The sequence below is a fragment of the Pteropus medius genome, unplaced genomic scaffold (genome assembly GCF_902729225.1).
Source record: "Pteropus medius unplaced genomic scaffold, Ma_sr-lr_union100, whole genome shotgun sequence".
In the NCBI taxonomy this organism is placed as follows: Eukaryota; Metazoa; Chordata; class Mammalia; order Chiroptera; family Pteropodidae; genus Pteropus; species Pteropus medius.
This window is the reverse complement of record NW_024342467.1, coordinates 5,458,309-5,479,894: the sequence shown is the minus strand read 5'-3', so window position 1 is coordinate 5,479,894 and position 21,586 is coordinate 5,458,309. Positions and strand designations below refer to the sequence as shown.

The 21,586-nt window shown below is 33.2% G+C and overlaps 1 protein-coding gene across 5 annotated transcripts in view; it reads left to right on the top strand.

Moving 5' to 3' along the window:
* The window catches only part of AGMO (alkylglycerol monooxygenase), a 287,513-nt gene that overhangs the window by 81,276 nt on the left and 184,651 nt on the right, over positions 1 to 21,586 (top strand). For all 5 annotated transcript variants that reach the window (XM_039862435.1, XM_039862436.1, XM_039862433.1 and 2 more), the window contains exon 4: positions 20,273 to 20,376. In XM_039862435.1, the coding sequence (XP_039718369.1) occupies positions 20,273 to 20,376 (104 nt within the window). The remainder of the gene's footprint in view (positions 1 to 20,272; positions 20,377 to 21,586) is intronic.

The following is a 21,586-nucleotide window of genomic DNA, read 5'->3' as shown; positions in this document are numbered from 1 at the left end:
ACAATACAAGGAACAAAAGTATATAGTTTTTAAATCTTATTATACACTGTCTTTAGAAGAGAAAAAATAGATATTGTATTTACAAAACAAGAATAGAATGCTGTATTAAAAATATGCAAGAACAAAATTGAATTCTTAAAAATTAAATATAGGAGAACAGAAAAAAAATAAACAACTCCAAACAAACTTTGGAAGATGAGAAAATCTTCCGAGGGATAAAATAAAAAACAAGAGAAAAAAAAAAACCTAGAAATGAGTTAAAATTTTTAGAAGATTAGTCCAGGAGCTTTAAAATGTAACCAATTTTTTTGTTAAATTTAAAACTTTATTTTTATAGAGCAATTTTAGATTCACAGAAAAACTGAAGGAAAGATACACACAGAGATTTCCCATGTACCCCCTCATGCCCTTCCTCATTATTGACATCCCCTCCAGAGTGGTACATTAGTTACAATGGATGAACATACTCGGATACAGCATAATCACCAAAGTTCATAGTTTACGTTCCAGTTAACTCTTGGTGTTGTAATAGTCTATGGGTTTGTACAAATGTGTAATGACTTGTATACACATTATGGTATCATGCAGAGTATATTCATTACCATAAAAATCCTCTGTGCTCCACCTATTCATTCCTCCCCAAATCTAATCCCTGTCGACCACTGACCTTTTTACTCTCTCCATACTTTTGCCTCTTCCAGAAAGTCATGTAATTGAAATCATATATTATGTAGCCTTTTTGCATTGGCTTTTTTCACTTATTAATATGCATTTAAGGTTCCTTCCTATTGCCTTACAGCTCAATAGCTCATTTTGGTTGCTTCCAAAATTTTGCAATTATGAGTAAAGCTGATATGAACATTCATGTGCAGGATTTTATGTGGATATGTTTCCAGCTCCTTTGGGTAAATACCAAAAAGCATAATTGCTGAATCATATGGCAAGAGTTTTTTAGTTTTGTAAGAAACCATCAAACTGTCCTCCAACTATAATCTCAGTCTCCAAAATTTCATATCTGCATTTTCCCCATATAGCACATTAAATTGTTAATTTGTTGAGAGTGTGACTATAATACATAAATTATAGTAAAACATGTGGCTCACAGTAAATTGTTACACATATGTAAGAGGTGATTATTTGTAGTATTAGTCTAGTTTTGACACCAAATTATTTTGTGCCCTCGGGCAAGTTACTAACTCTCTCTGCATCTCACTTTCCTTCTCTATGTGAAACTTGATAATGTCCAGGAATTGCACATATTGTAGTGAAAAGAATAAGGAAACAAGTGCAGAGCATATGTGACATGGAGATATGTCATATTGATATTCCTAGGAAAGCAAAGAAGAAGGTACTCCAAGAAATAAGAGTACACTACAACCATAATCCAGGTGAGATAAGATGCTGGAGAACCAGAATATTTGATAATTGTGAGCCAACTCATTCCTAGGCATGAGAGTGTTTGTGCAAATGAATGTGAAGTTCTATGGATACGATGTTCTTCGACAAACTTTTTCCAAAATGCTGTTGTCTCTAATGAAGAAACTGAAACCTAAAAGATTAAGAAATATATATTAAATTAATGCAATGACTTGGGTTAGTTTATACAAGAATTTTAGGCATTTAAAATGTTGTGCCTTTTATATTACTAGAAATACCCCCATTCTAGATTAGAGTGTTACTATGTCCATGTATTCTTTATGAAAGTGAAAAAAGTCCCTTATAATCATCTCTAAGAGTGTAGCACTAAGGGATCGGAGTTATACTGGGGAAGAAGTCTCCAGGAGGTCTTTAGGGAAGAAAGGAAGGAAGGAAGGAAGGTAGGAAGGAAGGAAGGAAGGAAGGAAGGAACGGAGGAAGGAAGGGAAGGAAGGAAGGAAGAAAGGGGGAGGGAGGGAGGGTAGGAAGGAGGGAGGGAAGGAAAGACAGAAGGACAGGCATATTAACCTCTTTAAACTATTTCAAAGTATTTAACGACATTTTGTTCTGCAGCAGCTCTAAATCAAAAACACAGTGTCAATGTTCTGTGTTCTCTCAATAGTGGACAATAATCCCCAAAGCCAATCAGCACATTATACAACAGCTAAATGTTATCAAGTTAAAGGCAATGTCTGAGGCTCTCTGCAACCCATGGCTTCTCAGTAAACACATTGTCTGCACATGTGCCATCCCCGCTGCCAACATAGCTTGGGGTGTGAAATGGTCTTGAGACACTTCAATATTGTGTACTTTTCTCAGTATAGTTTCATGTGGCCTATTTTATGTTAGTGTAATTCTTTGAAAATTGACAATTCATATGGGTTTTGTTTCTCTATTAACCAGAGTATGTAATTACCCAGGACTCTTCATCACCCACTTTAGAAAGATTATTTGAATCACTCTTACCTTTTTAAAATATAGACAATAATTATAAGCATTGTTTTCTTTGAGGTTTATAATTTCCATTACAATGAAAATAATTTTATATCATATCAGGTTTTTTTCCCATTAAAAATATGTGTAACCCTCTCTAGGATGTTTTGCTTTCTCTAATGACGACACTGTAAAAGCCTAGCTAAGACTCTGGGGAGAAAGAGATGAGAAAATTGACTGAAACATCCTCTGCTGTAATTTTTATTTTCTTTTTACATCCTCTGCTGTAATTTTTATTTTCTAGAATCATGTGATTCTAGACTATTTTCGTAACATATTTAGCTTTATTTCTCACTGAAATGAAGCACTGTAATTAAACAACATAACAGTTAACAGTATCTATTGAAGGTTTTTTTTTCTCATTTTGGTTCTATCATTTTACCCTTTCCATAGTATTGCATAAAAGTGTTTATTTAATATTCTTGTCAGTATTTCATATTTTGATTCTAAATATATATTATCAGATAAAGTAAGATGCTTCCCAAATGAGTTGGTTTGATTAAAGGAGAATGAATTAGCAAAACCCATGGAAGTACCGTACATTCATTTGCACTTATTACTAGAAGCACAGTTTATTGCTAAATAGGTACAGAAGCCAACAGCTTTATACATTGATGATAATAACCAATGCGTGTGAGTGTGTGTGTGTGTTAGATTATTAATCTAACCAAGATTAATAATCTCATTTATGTAAGGCTTTACTCTGAAATCCATAGAGTAACTGGTCTTTTCTTTTTCTAAAAAAATATATTTAAATATATTTTTGGTAAAATTTTCAAGATGCTAGCAGAAATATTTTGAGGAAAAATTAGTATTTTCAGTAAATTTAGTTAAATGAAATAGAAATTTAAAATGAAATAGAAAATTGTGTCAGTTGATATAATAGAGATCATTTGTGATATTTTACTAAAACTTTGCTGAGGCTTTTAAAAAAATTAAATGCCATGATTACATAAGTTAAATTGTAAAAGAGTTGAACAGAAATTTAAGTGTCTGTGTCTTAGAAGTGTATGTATAAAATTTGAGAAAAGCGGCCTTTAAGATATGATGAAAAGTTAAGTGGTCTTTTAAGAATATTGGAATTCACTTTTTCCTTTCCTAAACTGGAATATTATTAAATTGTTTATGTTTTTTAGACTTCACTTTGAACATTAGTAATAGTTCATAAAAGTGCACATAAATGATTTTTTAAAACCAAATAGTACTTTACTTTTAAACCAAGTACTACTTATTTATTTATTTATTTGTTTGTTTGTTTATTTGTTTAATTTTATTTTTTATGGTGACAATGGTTAACGAAATCCAATAAGTTTCATTTGTACACTTTAACAGTAAGGCATATATATATTTACACTGTGTGTTCACCTCCCATAGTTAGATTTCTTTCTGTAACCAGATATTTGACCCCCTTTACCCCATCTACCTCCCCACTACCCTCTACCTGCTACCCTCTGGTAACTACTAGTCTATAGTCCATGTCCACGAGTCTCTGTTTGTCCTGTTCATTTGTTGTTTTTAGGTTTATATCCCACATATAAGTGATATCATGTGATTTTCAACTTTTTCTGTCTGGCTTATTTTGCCTAGCATGATTTTTTTTGTGTGTGTGTGTGATTAATATAAATTTATTTTTATTTTTATTTTTTAATTTATTTTTTATGGTGACATTAGTTAATGAAATCCAGTAAGTTTCAGCTGTACACTTTAACGATAAGACATATATGTATTTACACTATGTGTTCACCTCCCATAGTTAGATTTCTTTCTGTATATCATAATAATTATTTTGCATTATTTACACACACACGTGCATATATATATATATATATATATGTATGTGTATATATATATATATATGTATGTATATATATTTGTAGAGAAAGTTGCTCTTTTAATATACTAAACTCCGGCCTACTAGGAAATTACTATTTTAACATTCAGACAGAGTTTCAACCCAAGCCTTTTCTGATGAGTCAACCTGACTAATGGAGTCTCAGCTATATTGGTCTTTCCTTCATTTGATTGATTGATTGATTGATTGATTCATTCATTTAAATAAGGAACCATCCTGGATTATCTATTGCAAACCAGTTATCAAATGGATTAAAGTGATATGAACTAAGGAGCAGGGTATGGAAAGGCTAAGAATGAGGCCAGAGCCTGGGGGATGTGATTTCACTGTTCCAGGGGTACTGAAGCTTGTTGGCAACAGAAAGGCAAGAACTTGTGGAAATGGGTGTAGCAGGCACCTAACTGCAGGTGACAGAAGAGCTCCTTGAGTTGAGACTGAGTAGCCATTCCCTGAGTGTCCCAGCCAGGATAATGAGGGATAGGCTGTCTGCTTGCCTGGGGACACTGCCCTTTTGCAGTGATACCTGTAGGAGATGTTAACTAGTTCTTGACTTTTTTCCCCTCATCTACCCACTCCCCTCTCTTTTGGCAACTGTCAGCTTGTTCTCTGTATCTCGGGTCTATAAAGAACAAACTCGTTAAAGCAGAAATTATGCATCACTCCTTGTATGTCCCATCTCATGCAGAGCTGTGGGCAGGTAGCTACCTATATGAGAGCTCGGGAAAGAGCATGGGCTCTGAATCCAGATAGGTCTGGATTTAAATTCTGGCTCTGCCACTTTGGAATTGTGATCTTGATAAGTTGTTTCCTCAATTTTTTCTTCTTCAAAACAGCAAGGAAAAAAGAGTTAAGTCATTATTAAGATTAACGTATCTACCTAGAACTCGATGCATTTTTGCTCTTCATTCCATGTTATTTTTTGTCTCTTCTTCAAAGTGTCTTCACCTCACCCCACAACTGCTTGTGAAAATTATTTTTAAAGTCTTTACTTCTACCCTCCTACTTTTTTATTCTGTGCTTTTTTGTTGTTGTTTTTTTGTTTGTTTGTTTGTTTCCACTGTTGCTTTTCGGTGACACTGATCAAAAGCAATTGGAAAGACCTGGTAGAATTTTACTTATATTTGATAAACTCTTGGCAATAAATGAGGCAAAAACTTGAAAAGAAGCTTACTAGAGAAATCACTCATGGTCGTTAGGATCAATTTGAGTTTTTATGCTTAATGGTTTTACTTGAAAACTATCGAATGTCAATTTCATTGGATGATTCAAAGGAGAAGTCATTTACTTAAAGCTCAGAGGTAATAAGACCAAGGTGGTAGGTCAGATCACATGATGATGTGATTAGTTGTTTTCATTGGACTTGACTACATTTATAACCGGAAGCAATCAAATGAGTAAATTATATCAATCGGAATTCAACTCACCTATAAAAAAGACAACTCTACATTCTATTCCTGCTTAATATTGTGAATATATCCATGTTGTTCTTTATGAAAAGCAATACCTTAGCTCCTTCATAAAGATGAGAACCCTGCGGACTTTAGATGACTTTGCCACAATCACATGTCTTCTGAACATCTTGCTTCCCCAATAGTACTTTTTCCCCTCCTAAGGAGTGCAGTGCTTCTTAAACACCTGTTTCATGTCACCTTATATAAATTCCTTTCATTTTACTTACATTGCAAAGGGTTCCCTCCCATTGCTCTACTCTCCATAGGGGTGGTGGTATAGCTGGAACATGTTATACTGTGGAAATTACTTCTAAAAAGCACACTGACAATTGCTATTATTAACACAATTGATCACTGAGCTCTTATGTCTGGAAAGAGAGTGAAGGTGTTGTTAAACAGATCCAGATTCTCCCAGGCTATCATAAAGATGACATTTTGGTGAAAAGTTTAATGACAGGAAGTTTTTAATCTCTTTTAGCATTGATTAGGTAAACAGCATTGTTACCTTTCAGCTAATGTATTCATTTATTCCCTTTAGTTGCACCATTTTGTGCTTCAGCCTCCAACCATTAAATTTTGAGCATTGTGAGAAAGGTTTCATTGGCATCACTTATCGCCATTAAAACACTTCCCTTCTTAATGTTGGCTGCCAAAGTATGTGGTATCCTGTGGAGCAAGAGAATGAGGACATAGATTGCAGTGAGGCTGAACGGTTTGCACTTCCTAGCAGTGACACTAGACATCAATCTTTCCTAAAGACAGCTGAGAACACATTAACGTAAGAACTCTTTGAAAAGAACAAACGAGGCATTATCCAACCCGGGGAAAAAAAATGCAACAATAGCATTTTCCTAGTAAGTTTCTCAAGGATAAAAATGCCCTGAAATTACTTAGATTGTCATGTTGGTTGTAAAAAGAAACAAATAAAAAGCAGTTTCTACTTTATAAGGTAGACATTTATGAGGTTAAAATTATTTATGGCATGGTGTTTGAGAATCATTTAATTGCATCTCACAATATGTGTGTGTTTCATGTTTTACATGTGCATATCAGCTGGTCTTACAAAAGAATGCTAATTTGGTCACAGTTAATCTGTTTCACATGGTCTGCAGCATCAAACGTGACATCATTATAGGAAATCATGTTATGCAACACTACGACACCAGGAGACCTGATTTTTTTGTGTGTGTGGTGATCGTTATTTGCCAAGGTTTTAGACAAGCTGATCATGAGAAAAGACAGAATTACTAGAGAAATATGTTAAAATGCCTGTTTTGACCTACACTAATTTGTCATGTTATCTACCAATAGATTTGTGGTTGCTCAAATATACATTGTACTGCAAAGCTCACAGATCAAGGTGAGTTATTGTGGATTCATGAGTGTTAGATTTGTTTAGAAATATTCAATATGGTCCATAGATTTTTTAATATTCTGCTTCATGAGCTTTTACCTGTAAATAATTTAATTGATCTTCATTTTGTGAAGATGAACTTTAAAAATAACAGTTCCTAATACTAATGACATTATAAAAAGTTTCCAACAATTTGTTTTAGAAATTATATTTAAATACAAAGGTATACTCTTAGGCAGAGTATTTTCTCGATAAAAGTATGATTCTTTGTATTTGACAGGGTATGATTAAGTTTAGATCAAAGTACAATCACACATATTTGGAATGACAGAAGAGAGGGAGAGATGAGGTACATGAAAGCCTTGATTGACTTCCTTTAGATTTACAGGCAAGTGGGGGTTACACTGTAACAGAACCTCATGGATAGTCCTATGTTTCGACCATTTCTTTGTTTTTCATTTAACAATTTTTAAATGTTTAGGGCATTTTGTGTAGCCATATTGTGTGTGTGTGTGTGTGTGTGTGTGTGTGTGTGTGTGTGTTAATGTATAAGCTTCTGAAAAAAATTGATTAAATAATATATCACTTTCATATTGTTCCAACCTCAAAACTGTTTATATGCATATATGTCCAAATAAAGATTAATTTTACAATGAGGTAAGTTTAATTATAAGCAAGTAAGATAGCTCAGGTCATGACATCCTACAAATGGTTAAGAAATCTAAAACAACGTCCAGATGAATGAACTCTAAATTGCACATTCTAACTTCAGAACCAGAAGAGCAGCAATCTATCATATCATAGTATTTAACATACTTTGATGAATTAGAGGAAAACGTCCTTTAGTATGAAAGCCATAGATTATTTTATAATTTGACTTGTAAAATACAGTTTTTTTAGTTTCTGCACGTACTATTCCTATTAATTTCTCTAAAATATCAAGTTGTTGAGAAAAGAATATCTCACATTTCATTATTGACCTTCATGAATAACCCTTGACATTTCACATTCCTCTTCACATTTTCTCATATATATGATTGTTCCTTTAGTAATAAAAGCAACTTTTAGGCCTGTTTGCTAAAGTGTAATAGAAGACAGTATCACAAGCTAATGTGAGGTCATTTAAAAAAAATTAATTTATATTGGGTTTTGTTCTAATTATATGCTAAGCACTGCATCAATATCTAAATTGAGGTTAGAAGGGTACAAAAAAACATGGAGGCTTAGTTCCACTTTGAGGTCTTCCCTGTCTGTTATCTCCTTTGCCTGGGTGACCAAAACGATGGCAATGCCGTTAAGAAAGAAAGAACAACAAGAGACAGAAAGCAAGATAATGAGATAGATTCGGAGCATAATATGTATAGAATTCTCAGAAGGAATTCAGACCAAGAAGTCAACAAACACTGAAATATTTGGGATTCATCAACCTTTGGATAATTGATTACTTAAGTCATTTCAATTGATAGCACACCATGAAAAACAATGGGAGTGAGGGACAAAGGAAAACAAGAACTAGTTTCTTTAAGGTGTTTGAGAACAAGAGAAGAAGTTAGGGAAATGGACTTGGCCTGAGTAAAGAAAGAGAAGAACTGGGAGCAGGGGATGTTACTAAAGTCAAAAGAAAAGATTTTCAAGACAAAAGCAGTTGTTAAATGTTTTGGAAAGTTTGAAGAGGGTGACATCTAAAAGGGGGTCTTTAGTTTTGGCAAGAAAGAGACCAATAATGATTTTGGAAAGAATTAAGTGATATTAGGAATGAACTTAATGGTGGGAGGTAAGGAAGTAAATTCTGCTCTTTTAAGATGTTTGAGATAAAAACAAATTAAGGAAAGGGAAGGTCAAAGGATCATATTTTACAAAGTGGAATGTTTAGATATGACTGAAGTTAGGGAGAAGGAGTCAGTGCATGAAAAAGGAAAAAAAAATTTTAAATCCTTGATTTTACTAATGAAAATATACATGTTTAGCAAATGAAATAGTGTGACTTGGTTATTAATTATTCAAATAAGCCAGCATTATTTGATAAGCATTGGTTTAATTAATAGAAAAATATATATTATTTAATTAAGAGAAAAGTATGCAAAAAGACAATGGCAGATGCTGTGGAAAATACAAAATGGAGAAATTAATCTCTCTGATTAAGAAGCTTTTAAATAGGTGCGAGTGCAAAATAGCAGAATATTTGTGATATTAAAGGCCAAAGAGTAATAAGAATTGTATAATTGTGGTTGGGGAGGACTAAATATGATTTCCTGAAAAAAATGACATATGCAGTGGTCCTTGAAAATTAAGAATATTTTGACAGGTGGTACACAGACAGGGGACCATGAAAATATTGAGGATGTTCAAGAAGCCCAGAGAATGGAGGGTACAAGAGAAAGAGAAAGAGAAAGAGACATGTTATTTTCATGTAATACTCATGTGTCACAAGTGGTTACTCTTCTGATTTTACTTTAATCATTTAGAAATGTAAAAACTTTCTTAGTATGATGGCTGCATAAAGCAGGTTGTGGGCTGGATCTGGCCCATCATGGCAATTTGTTGATATCTGCACCAGGTTGGGAGTGATATAAGAGTAGCATGTCTTATTCATAGATATTATGCAATGAATATTTGCAGACTGTACTGAGACAATGAAGCCTCAATCTAGGAAAGCGATTATAGGATAGGAGAGGAAAGAAGCAAATGATACAGTGGATTGATGGAAGCCAATAGTGACAGATCGATGGAGGTTGGAGGAAAGAAAAGGGGGTAATAGAAGGTAAGATAGTCATATTAGAAGGTCAGAAAAAGGAAGATGAAGCATCAGTAGAAAACAATGAATTCAGTAATAAATAGCATTTGGGTTTGATGATCATTTAGCAATGGGATCATGTTTGGGGGATCTCAGGAACATAATATGAGCTTAATAGCAGATATGTTCCTGCATAACCACTTCCATCCCTCATTGCCCTAAGGTCACAGAACATTATAGGAAACTTCTTCCTCCAGCAGTAGTGTGTCCTGGTAGTCATTGATATCCTCCCCTTAAAACCAGACATACATTCAGATTTAGGAAGTACTTTGAAGGGGACAGAGGAAAGGGCAAAGTAACTCACCAAAACATTCAGTTCTAAGATGTGTCAACAAGCAGTAATAACCGAGTGTGGAACATACAGTTCTCAAATGCACAAAAGGAAATCTATCAGATGCAGATTGCTTCCTCAAAGACCAGTTACAATACTAATCTATGGTAGAATGACACCATTTATAATGGATAGACTGACTTGTTTTAATTGGGATATTCAGTTCTGATTCAGTTCAGTACCTTCATTGGACACTGTTGTATTTCTTGCAAATTCAGTAATACAGAAAGTTTCTAACATGAAAAGCAGACTCATTTGCTATAAAAGAGTAAAAATTAGTTTTAAAACACAAAGGCAAATGGTAAGACCTATAGAAAGCCCTTATTATTGGCAAAGGGATCTTGGCAGGTTTTTATTGTTGTTGACAGGGGTAATCTACATCCTCAAGGTTTATTAGAGAGGGAATGAAAACAGATTGCAGCCACTTTTCAACTAATGGTTTTAGTACAATTTTCTCCTGTTTTCCTTTTTCCTGACGATCCCTGGTCATCTTGCTTCCCTGTTTGCTTCCTTTTGTTGCTCTCTTTTCAAACTTTGAAAATTATTTGTTCTTGGATTCTGTGACTTGTCGAGACAAATTATATAAATCATTGTTCCTAACATAATCCAGCAGAAGTTCAATGTGCCTCACCACAAGCGAGCATGCTGCTCAGAAGGAGGGTCATAGAAGTGCTTGCTATTTCTAGCTAACTCTATTGACATAAAGACAGTTCTTCTCCCATGATTTCTGCCCTCTGATTGTGCTAGTTAGGTCATTATGAATGCCAAATAGATGTTAATAAATACTCTGGAAGGTTTCTTGCTTTTAATCTATAATAAGCATGTGGATTCCTTAGAATCTAAATATATTATAAGACTCTTGTGATAAAATCACTAACAGCACCAAAACCTCAATCATAATGTAAATGTTGCTGCTGACAGCCAGGATCCAACTGCACTAGAATTTGCTTTTATTAAATGTATATGTGATTTTCATGAGACATCGCAATGGTCAAATCTATAATTACTTTAAGATGTAATACTGATACATTTTATTTCAAAGAATTTTTATTTAATTTTACTAACTTTTGCAGAGAGAGAGAGTTTTCTTACAGACAAGGCTAATTTTCCACACAGTTGAGAGGTAAGAGAATCTTCCTTAACCCTTATCACTGACCTATTATATTTCTAGAAATTTCAGTATTCACATCACTTAAAAATACTTTAGTTCAATGACATGTTTTGTATTGAGTGGGAAGGAGCTCTTTCCATGCATCGTCATTGGTATAAATCAGGATGCTCTAGCAGATCACCTGGCTCACAGTCTAGGGCTGAGGAACTGTAAGTCTGAACTGAGAGAATCGAAATCTAAGTGATTATTTGGTTTTGGCTAGTATCAACATACATCATGACTAGGAGTAGAGGGGTATAAATGAAGAATGATGGAGCTTAGAGAAGGAAGAGTACACATTGAAATCAAACTCTTATTAATAGTACCACTTTCAGACAACCTTGCATATATCCTTGTAATAGAGTGCACAGTAAAAATCAAAAACTATAATTTTATTCTTAAGTTAGTAGGCAACCAGTTTATCTCATGGTTGGAAGTGATACTGAGAATATATGGGTTAACAACATGCAATAAAGCTCAGTCAGCTTTGAATGATGATTGCAAAGTGCAACCTTCTCTGCTTTCATACACAAACACACTATTTCTTTTTATTTTTTCTATAGGAGAAGCTGTTACATCATGCTACATATCTGTATACCTACATGTGGAATATAATATGAAACTGTGTATTTTTTGATTATGGTGACAATGGTTAACAAAATCAAATAAGTTTCAAGTGTACAATTCAACAATAAGTCATATATATATATTGCATTGTGTGTTAATTGCCCATAGTTAGATTTCTTTCATATCTGTCTCTCTACCTTAAACATACACAAACATACATACACAAAGCGTACAATACACATGTGTGTATGTGTACATATATAAATTACATGGGAAATGTATTCCATTCTCTTTTTATCTTTATAGATTCATTTTTATTCTTGTTCCCTTTTAATTCCCAAAACATATATATGTGCAATTTCTTCCTACGAGTGAGCAGTATTTAGAAATGTTAGTTGTAAATTGTCTCTTAGAAATTAGGTAAAACTCTTTCTCAAAGAAAATCACATTTTTATTTTTAATGCAAGTGAATGTGGTAGATAGTAACAACATTCTTATAAATATGTTTTTAAATTTAGCCTTGTGATCTTAAGTTTTCAGGTCTGCCTGTAGAAAGATATACAGCTCATCATAAAACTAAAATACTGTTCTTTAACATGTCCGACAATATTTTAGGAGGGAGCTGCTTTTAGCCTTTCAACTTGGGAAGACAAAGCTCACCTCTCCCTTCGCCCTGGGATGAGGAACCTCCTCTCGCTTCCTATTCCACCTGCCTGACATAGGATAAGGGAAGTACACATTTAATTTTAATATATGGCTAGTTTGGTGTTTTGTGGTTTTGGACCATGGCTCTAACTTTGAAAGGGTTGGATAAAGAGGGTAAGGTGTGGAGAGAGAATGAAAGAGAGAGGCCATTGGGGGCTCATTCCAGTTTCTAGCTTGAGCTCTTTTCTTTTTTCTTCAATTTATCACTCCTCAAGGCCTGTCTGTCCACTTCCTTTTTTATTCCTAATATTTCTGGCTTATCATAAGGACCTTTATTTCTATCATTTTAATCTAACCCTTGTGTAACAGAACAGAACAGGTCCTCTAGCTCGGGGGTCCCCAACCCCGGGGCTGTGGACTGGTATTGGTCCGTGGCCTGTTACTGGTCCGTGGCCTGTTAAGAACTGGGCTGCACAGCAGGAGGTGAGAGATTGGCAAGCAAGTAAAATTTCATCTGTATTTCCAGCTGCTCCCCAGCGCTAGCATCACCACCTCAGTTCTACCTCAGATCATCAGGCATGAGATTCTCATAGAAGCCCCGGTCCCTAGTGCCAACAAGGTTGGGGACCACTGCTCTAGCTTCTCTCCTCTCTGTCGAAGAAAGCCCACAGTTTCCCTAAAGTTTTCTAAAAGCTCTTATTCCCTGCATACCTATACAAAGATTTGTGTACAGCAGGGATTCAATAAGTTAGTGCTAAATATGTCAATCTTTTTAATAATACACAATTTAAATGAAAACATTAAATATCATCTTAATTTTTAGACTTTTCTAAAAGTGATTTAAAGTAGAATACAATTGACATAAATATGGGCATAGCAAAATTCTGAAATTTTAAAATCACATTTTTATTTTTAGTGCAAGTGAATGTGGTAGATAGTAACAACATTCTTAAAAATATGTTTTTAATTTTAGCATTACATTATTTCTTGCTTTTGCATTGTATAGAAACAAGTTTTGATTGAAAAGATGACATCAATTTTTATGAATTTTTTTGCTTTATACTGAAAAGCTATGTTTTGTTCAAATTTTGAAAGAATATAAACATATAAATGGAGAATTTTTATTTTAAAATTCCTCATGCTAGAAGTTAAAAACTTCCATGTGAACATTAAAAAATATATTAAAGTCATGATTGCTAGAAAAATTAGAATGATAATTTAGTATTTGTGATAATTTTAGAGCCATCATTTGTTACCTCCTCTAGAGAGATAATTTAATATGTTCCAAGCACCTAGATAAAAAGTGAAAAATTTGGTCACTCCTTCAGATGGCTGGTTTCTATGATGCTGAATATCAAGATTTTGCGAAGTGTTTTGAACAAAAATATGGAGGTCTAGCCAACTTATCGATTTTATTACTGATTTGCCATTTTAAGATATACTTGATAATTTGTGTTTGGTATTAAGTAGAAAAAGAACAGATTAGAAAAAAGTACAACGAAGTATATCTGTCTCTAATTGCATGAGTTAGTAGTGTCATCAATTTCCTAATCACACTTTTATTTGCTGCTACAGGAAGTAAATGCAGTTGTGATGATGAAATTGATGGCATTAATTCATTCAATGTGTAGAGAATAGGAAATATGTGAGGATATATGTATTATATTCACCAGCTATTACATTTTCCAGTTAGACTTTAGTTTCATAGCATGACCCCGTTACTAATTTTTTGTTTGCTTAGCTCAATTAACTTCTTTAAATGATTTATCAATCATACTTATCTGTTAGAAAGAGATAAAACATATATAATAGAATATTACTCAGACATAAGAAGAGATGAAATACTACCATTTGTGACAACGTGGATGGACCATTAGAAAATCATGTTAAGTGAAATAAGCCAGACAGAAAAAGTTGAAAACCACATGATATCACTTATATGTGGGATATAAACCTAAAAGCAACAAACAAATAGGACAAACCAACAGAGACTCATGGACATGGACAATAGACTAGTGGTTACTAGAGGGTAGTGGGGAGGAAGATGGGGTAAAAGAGGTCAAATATGTAGTGACAGAAAGAAACCTAACTATGGGTGGTGAACACACGATGCATACATGCCTTACTGTTAAATTGTACACTTAAACTTACTGGATTTCGTTAACCAATGTCACCATAATAAAAGAAAATTAAAATTAAATTTAAAAAGACAACTTTTAAAGGATTCACTTATATTTGGTTTCCTCAAATTCAAAATGACAATTGTTTCATTCAAAAATAGGAAAGTCCAGTGTTTTATAGTGGTAGAGGATAATTGTAAAAGGCAATAGGCAGTTGCTCCAATTCAAGAGGTTTAGCAACATCATTTAATAATGTATGTTGAGCTCCTCAATGTCTTTTATTTAATGGAAATTATCAAATATGTGCTATTTGAGAATATTTGGACCCAGTCACCTCCATTTCTGAAGGAGAAAATATCCAGTTAAAAAGTAAATAAGTCATGGGATATAATGTACAACATAGGGAATACAGTCAATAATATTGTAATAACTTTTTACACTGACAGATGGTAACTTATTGTGCAGATAATTTCCTAGTTTGTATAAGTATGGAATTTCTATGTACATCTGAAACTATAGGATATTATATGTCAGGTATATGTCAAGTAAAAAAAATTCAAGAGGAATGTGAATGCATCACATAAATTACTACTGAAAGAATAAAAAGCTTTCTCTTCTTTAATGAAACTCTTTTTCCCTTTCCTCTCTTAATTTCACTTTAATTACTTATAAAATTAAAAATTCGAACAATAACTCCACAAGCTTCTTAAGAGTTCTCATGTTCCACAGTCACCACGCAATATGCTAAATGTTGCATAAAGTGTTTCTAACATGCCTTTCTCGGCGTCAAGCATCATTAATGTTTTGCAAATATGCCTGTAACATTTTTTCCTTCATAACTTGTGGGTTTTCCAAATTATAAGTGAAGGTACCCAATGGTGCCCCAAACTTCCTGGCCTATTAAAGATTAAAGATTAAATAGATATCATATAGCTGTAAAAATCCATTATAGACTTGTGCTTATGTCTCACATTAACCGAAGGGGTTATTTCTCTCCATTCTGTAGGTGACAAGATATAAGACAAGAGACTTATTTAGTTATATTTTAGATGTATAATACATATAGACTTTTCTAGGTTCTAGATGCTTACAAATTTCTCATTCTAAAAACATTTCTCCAAAATATCTCCTGTTCTTTGTTATAAGTACTAAATTTTTTTAACAAATTCTCTAGTATATAAATTGAATTACATCAAAATTTAAACTTTTGTTCTTCATATAATACTGTTAAAAAATAAAAAATCAAGCCACAGATTAGGAGAAAATATTAATAAATAACATTTAATAAAGGACTTGTATGCAAATCTCAATAATAAAAAATAATCCAATTAAAATGTGGGCACAAATTATGAATAGACAGTTCAAAGACACAGGTGGCACATTAGCATATGGAGAGATAATCATTGTCATTAGCCATTATGGCAATGCATTTATAAAATTTCAATGCGATGCCATTACATTCCTATTAGAATGCTATCAAATAAGTAAATATAAATATAAATAAAAATATCAAGTGCTGCCAGAGATGTGGAGCAAATTTAACTCTCATACACTGCTGGTGGCAATGTAAAAAGGCACAGTCACTTTAGAAAGCAGTTCTTAACCATCTAAATGTTAACATACCACACAATTCAGCAATCAGTACCCAAGTGAAATAAAAACTTATGTTCACAGGAAAATTGTATTAGAATGCTTATTATAGACTTTTTTATTTGTAATTGCCCTAAACTGGAACTGAAGTGTTCTTTAACTGATGAATGGACAAAACAAAACAAAACAAAAAAATGCAGTACATTCATAGAAACGTAACACTGAGCAAAAAACGGAGCAAAAATTCAGCAAAATGGAATATTCTGTAATACATTATGCTGAGTGAAGGAAACCAGACACAAAAGGCTAAAAAACCATATAATTCATTTATAAGACATTCTTAAAAAGGCAAAACTATAGGAAAGAAGCCAAATCAGAGGATGCTAGGGACTGAGAATGAGGTTGAGGGGGATTGACCACCATATTATCTACTGCTTTGTAACATACTAGTGGCTTCTCTCAGAGTTTCTGTGGGTCAGAAATCTGGGCACAGCTTACATGAATGCTTCTGGCTTTCATGAGGTTGTAGTTGAGCAGGTAAGCCGTCTGCTGACTGCAGTGTTATCTGAAGGCTCAACTAGAGGAGGATCTGCTTCCAAACTCACTTACACAATTGTTGGAAGGATTCAGCTCCTTGTGGAGTTTGGATTAAGGAGTTTAGTTTCTTGCTAGATGGTTAGTTTGAGGCTCTCCTAGTTCCCTGCCAGATGTGTTTCTCCAAAACATAGCTCACTACGCGGCAGCTGACTTTCCTCAGACAAAGCTTCTGAGAGTACAAGAGGAGTGCACCCAAGACATAAGCCACTGTCTTTTTATAAGCTAATAACAGGAGTCACATCCTACAGGCTTTGCCAAAATTATACTCACTAGAAGGGGATAATTGTGTCTAGCTCACACTCGAGGGGAGGGATTATACAAGGGAATGAACATCAGTAGAAAGGAATTATTGGGGACCTTTTTAGAGGCTGCTTCTCATAGACGGCCCTCTGGATCTCGATGATTTATATTTCTCCCACATTCAAAACATACTTACCTCTTTCAAAGTCCCAGGAATTTCATCCCATTTCATTGTCAGTTCAAAGTCCAGAATCTCGTCATCTAAATCAAGAAGTCATGTTAGAGTCAGCCTGCCACCAACACAAAGTGGAATGGGGAACGTTTTGGGGTGATCAAAACTGTTTTGTATCTTGATTGTGACAGTGATTGTTAGGTAAAACTCATAGAACTGAATACTAAAAGGGATATATTTAACTGTAAGTTATAACTTAATTTTTTTAAAAATAGAAAAAACTAAACATAAGAATGTAACATATACACAAACATATATAATACATTAAATTTTGGCCAAACAAATTGGTCAATGCATTAATAAAATATATTTATACAAATCTACATTTTGGCACTGGAAAGAAGTGTAATCTTTCTAATTATGTCATTAAAAAGCTATCATATGCTTGTATAATCATATCATATGCTTATATAATCAATCATTTGCTTATAAGAAAATTATTATTGACTATGACTTATATTAATATCGTTTCATAGGAATAAGTTTACTGTGATAATATTTTTTCTCTATAATATTTATTTTTATTCCTTGGAACAGATAATTCATAAATTCAAGTGTTAGAGAAGACAAACATATTTGTAAATGCACTATTAACTGTTTCTCGTTTTGTTTACAAAAAACTATTGGAATAATTTTTCATAAGTTATATTTTATAACCAATTTTAAAAGCTATTTACTTTAAATAAGCTGAATATGAACTGCAAAAAAAAAAATCCTGTATTCTTGTTTTTCCTAATTCTGAAAAGTGACAGCGGTAAGGCAGTACGATCCAGTTACTCTACCCTGTTTACACAGCTGTACTTCATTGAATGACGGCTTGTGTTACACACAGTTTGTGATAGGAAGTAAATGCTTTTAAAACAGCTAAAGAGACAGGTCTTTGACCTCCACCTTTGTGGATTCTTTGTTCCGCCATTTAGCTTCTGTGGAGGTTATAAGGAAGTAGTTCCAATATATTATTACCCTCTAATTTAACCTCATCTGATTAGCTTATCCCCTTGTGAATCCGTAACATGGATACATCGTGATGAATTTTTTAAACAAATTTTAAAAGGGTCAATAAAATGGACAATGTTTTTATGTGTAATGAAGTTTATAAGTAACAGGTTCTGAAATATTCAATGATGAGTGTGTTATAGAAAGAAATGGTGTTTAGAGTGTTTCACGGGTAGAATCTGTAAGAAGTTTTAGAAGTCAGGAGATTTATCAAATTTATTACCTCTTAATAAACTTGCACACAACATCTGAAGATATTAAGTGCCACAGGATTCTTTGTATATCTCTTATTCATAGCTATATAGGCTAGTCAATAAAGCAGAGATTTTAGTTATAGGTTATTTCCAGGATTATACCTGGGAAGTTAGAAGTCATTATGGTGAAGTCATTCTCATTTGTATAAGAAGAATATTCTTCATTGCTTGAGTAGAAATACATGGTCATTACCAGATATGATTCAAATGTCAACCAATTGGAATCTAAGTTACATATAAATTGATTATGAAAATACTTGTCACACTTGAAAACACATGACTTTAGTAGAAATGACTTCTATCTATGCATAATCCTGTTCCTAATCTCATTCTCACAGAATTAAGTCCTTCTTATATCTCTGAGCTATCATTTGTTTACCAAAACTCTTTTGCAAATTTCATCTGGTAACTCCCTACACAGACTGTCCAGAGAGCTTTTATTTTCTAAATGAATGACTGAGAAGTCCACCCAAATTGAATACATAAAAAATATATAAATTATATATAGCCATGATTTTTACAAAACCCTCGCACAAATTATCTGCCATGTGCCATGTATTTTAACTTTTAATATGTGGCAACCGCAAAAACCAATAACCCCAAATTTTCACTCTCAGGTTCACTGTTCAGTTTCCATGAATACAAGCCTAAAAGATTTAATTTCTAATCTATACTGGCAGAAATATCACATAGTTACTTCTTTCTCTTGTATTCATAGCAAAGGACTGAATATAAATTAGTTTAGCTAAGAACATAATTTTTTAAGTTGAATATAATGTAATGTGTCATTTTTATATGTAATTCTTATAGAAAATTAAAAACATGATCAATGTGATCAAATGAAAAATGTTGGCTTGTTCTCTTCTATGCCATCTACTTCGGGGGGGTCATTACAGTTGCATGTTTGTAGTACAGAAGAAAAACAAGCAATTATCCTTTTGGGGTGTATAAGAATTGCAAAGCATTATGAGGGCAATTTGTATGCTTGATGACATTAAACGACTTGCATTTCCTTTTTTATTATGAGGACAAACAACAATTATGTGGGATAATTTTAGAAGTGGTATTGTACTTTGGTAAGGCATAAACAGAAGAATACGTAACTATTAGCTAATATATTTCCATAAATAAAAAAGGAATCTTAAGTCTTAGGGTCAAATATTACTCTGCTTTGCCTCTTATTTCAATAGACAGATTTTGAAACGTCTTAAAAAGCCATCAGGAAAGAATATTATATAATATTTTATTCCAAAATTTATGCACAATTTCTCCCACCAGAGTATTCTTCTTTAATTAGAAATGTGTTATCACATACTGAAAAATCATCACTATCCATTGACTATATTGTTACAACATTACCAGTTAAACTTTATGATCTGTCATATTGTAATATGTTAGCAAAGTGTAAATTTTGGAAGTCATTTCAGTTTGCTGGAGGCATTTAATTATATCATATACACTATACATATTTATTGGCTATGTTTCAATTTTTTTATTTGTTCTTAATTTATACCCTCCCTGCTTCCAAAAGTAATTTGAGGCAGCTTATTTTAATTATAATTATATTAGCTAGCTTTTTCAGAGATGTTCCAGATTTTCTTTGTCACTCAACAGAGCAGTATATATAACTGAAAATGGAAGTTACTTTGTTCTTATTCTCATGGCTCATTTCAAATTATGTGTTTTGCAGAGGTTAATATTATGTGGGCTGGACACCAAACACACCACAGTTTTGAAGACTATAACTTATCCACAGCACTGAGACAATCTGTCCTCCAAATATATACTTCCTGGGTAAGTTGTATGAAATTGAATAAATGTGATAATATAATTCATTTTTTAAAAGTCTCAGCTGTTTCTGTTTCCTACGAGTAAACTAATAGAAGGTGTTTGCTAAAAAGCTTCTTTCTCCTCTTTAAGGGCAGACACACATGAAGTGGTGCTCTCCAATGATAGCCTTTTATTTGATCCCCAAAACTCTCCCTGATGCATATAGAAAAGTGAGAAAGTTGTTATTTTTTATTTACTATCAGGTAAGGGTAGTGATGTATAGACAATGTATCTCAATGCAAATATATGCAAACAGATTTTATTAGAAACTTTTAAAAGCAGTTCTTTAAAAATGAATTCCCATTTTTGCACAGCTAAGAAAAATCTACTTAAACTCTTCTATTTTTATCTACATATTAGAGCAGTTAATGAGATGCTCAACAAAAAGTTTGGCTCTAAAATATTAAGACTAATGAATAGGAGAAATAGCCTTTAGTTCTAAGGTTCTTCTAATTCACTGGGCAAAGCTGATCTACTTGGTAGCAGCCTTCATTCTGGATTGTCCCCCTTTAGGTCTTTTAACCATCCAAAATACTGCTGCTAAAATGCATGTTGAGCTAGAAAGTCAGAGTTATTGTGTAAGTGCATTCATCGATGAGCTATTTACCAAGTATAAATTATAATCTAACATGTATGAGTCTTTATAGTTTTCAAGATACTTCTCTTAGACACCATTTATTGAGTACACGTCATATGTCAGATAATCTTCTAAGAACTCTTGTATTTACTCATTTGATCTTCATGACTTTAAGATAATAATAATCTCATTATTAAATGATGAAACTGAGTCCACAGTTCAAACACAGAACTTGTAAAGGAAGGGGTAGAATGTGAACTCAATCGACCCGGCTCCAGGATCCCAGATCTTAATCTGTGTACTACATTCTCTTCTAGGTGCCTCTATACTGTTTTTCACTTATGATATTTCATTTGATTCTCACAAATAAACCCATGCATGCTAGATCAAGTGTTACTAATATCAGAGAACTGAAAATCAGTGAGGTTAATTAATTATACAGATAGTAAGTGATAAAGCCTCATGTTTGAAACCAGATGTCTCATAACCAATAGAAAAATATACTGACTGGTATGTGTTCCAACACAAACAGCAGAATAGGCACAAAAAGTCTATAAACCAGGATGGTACTAATACGTTTGCTGAAATGGATATTAA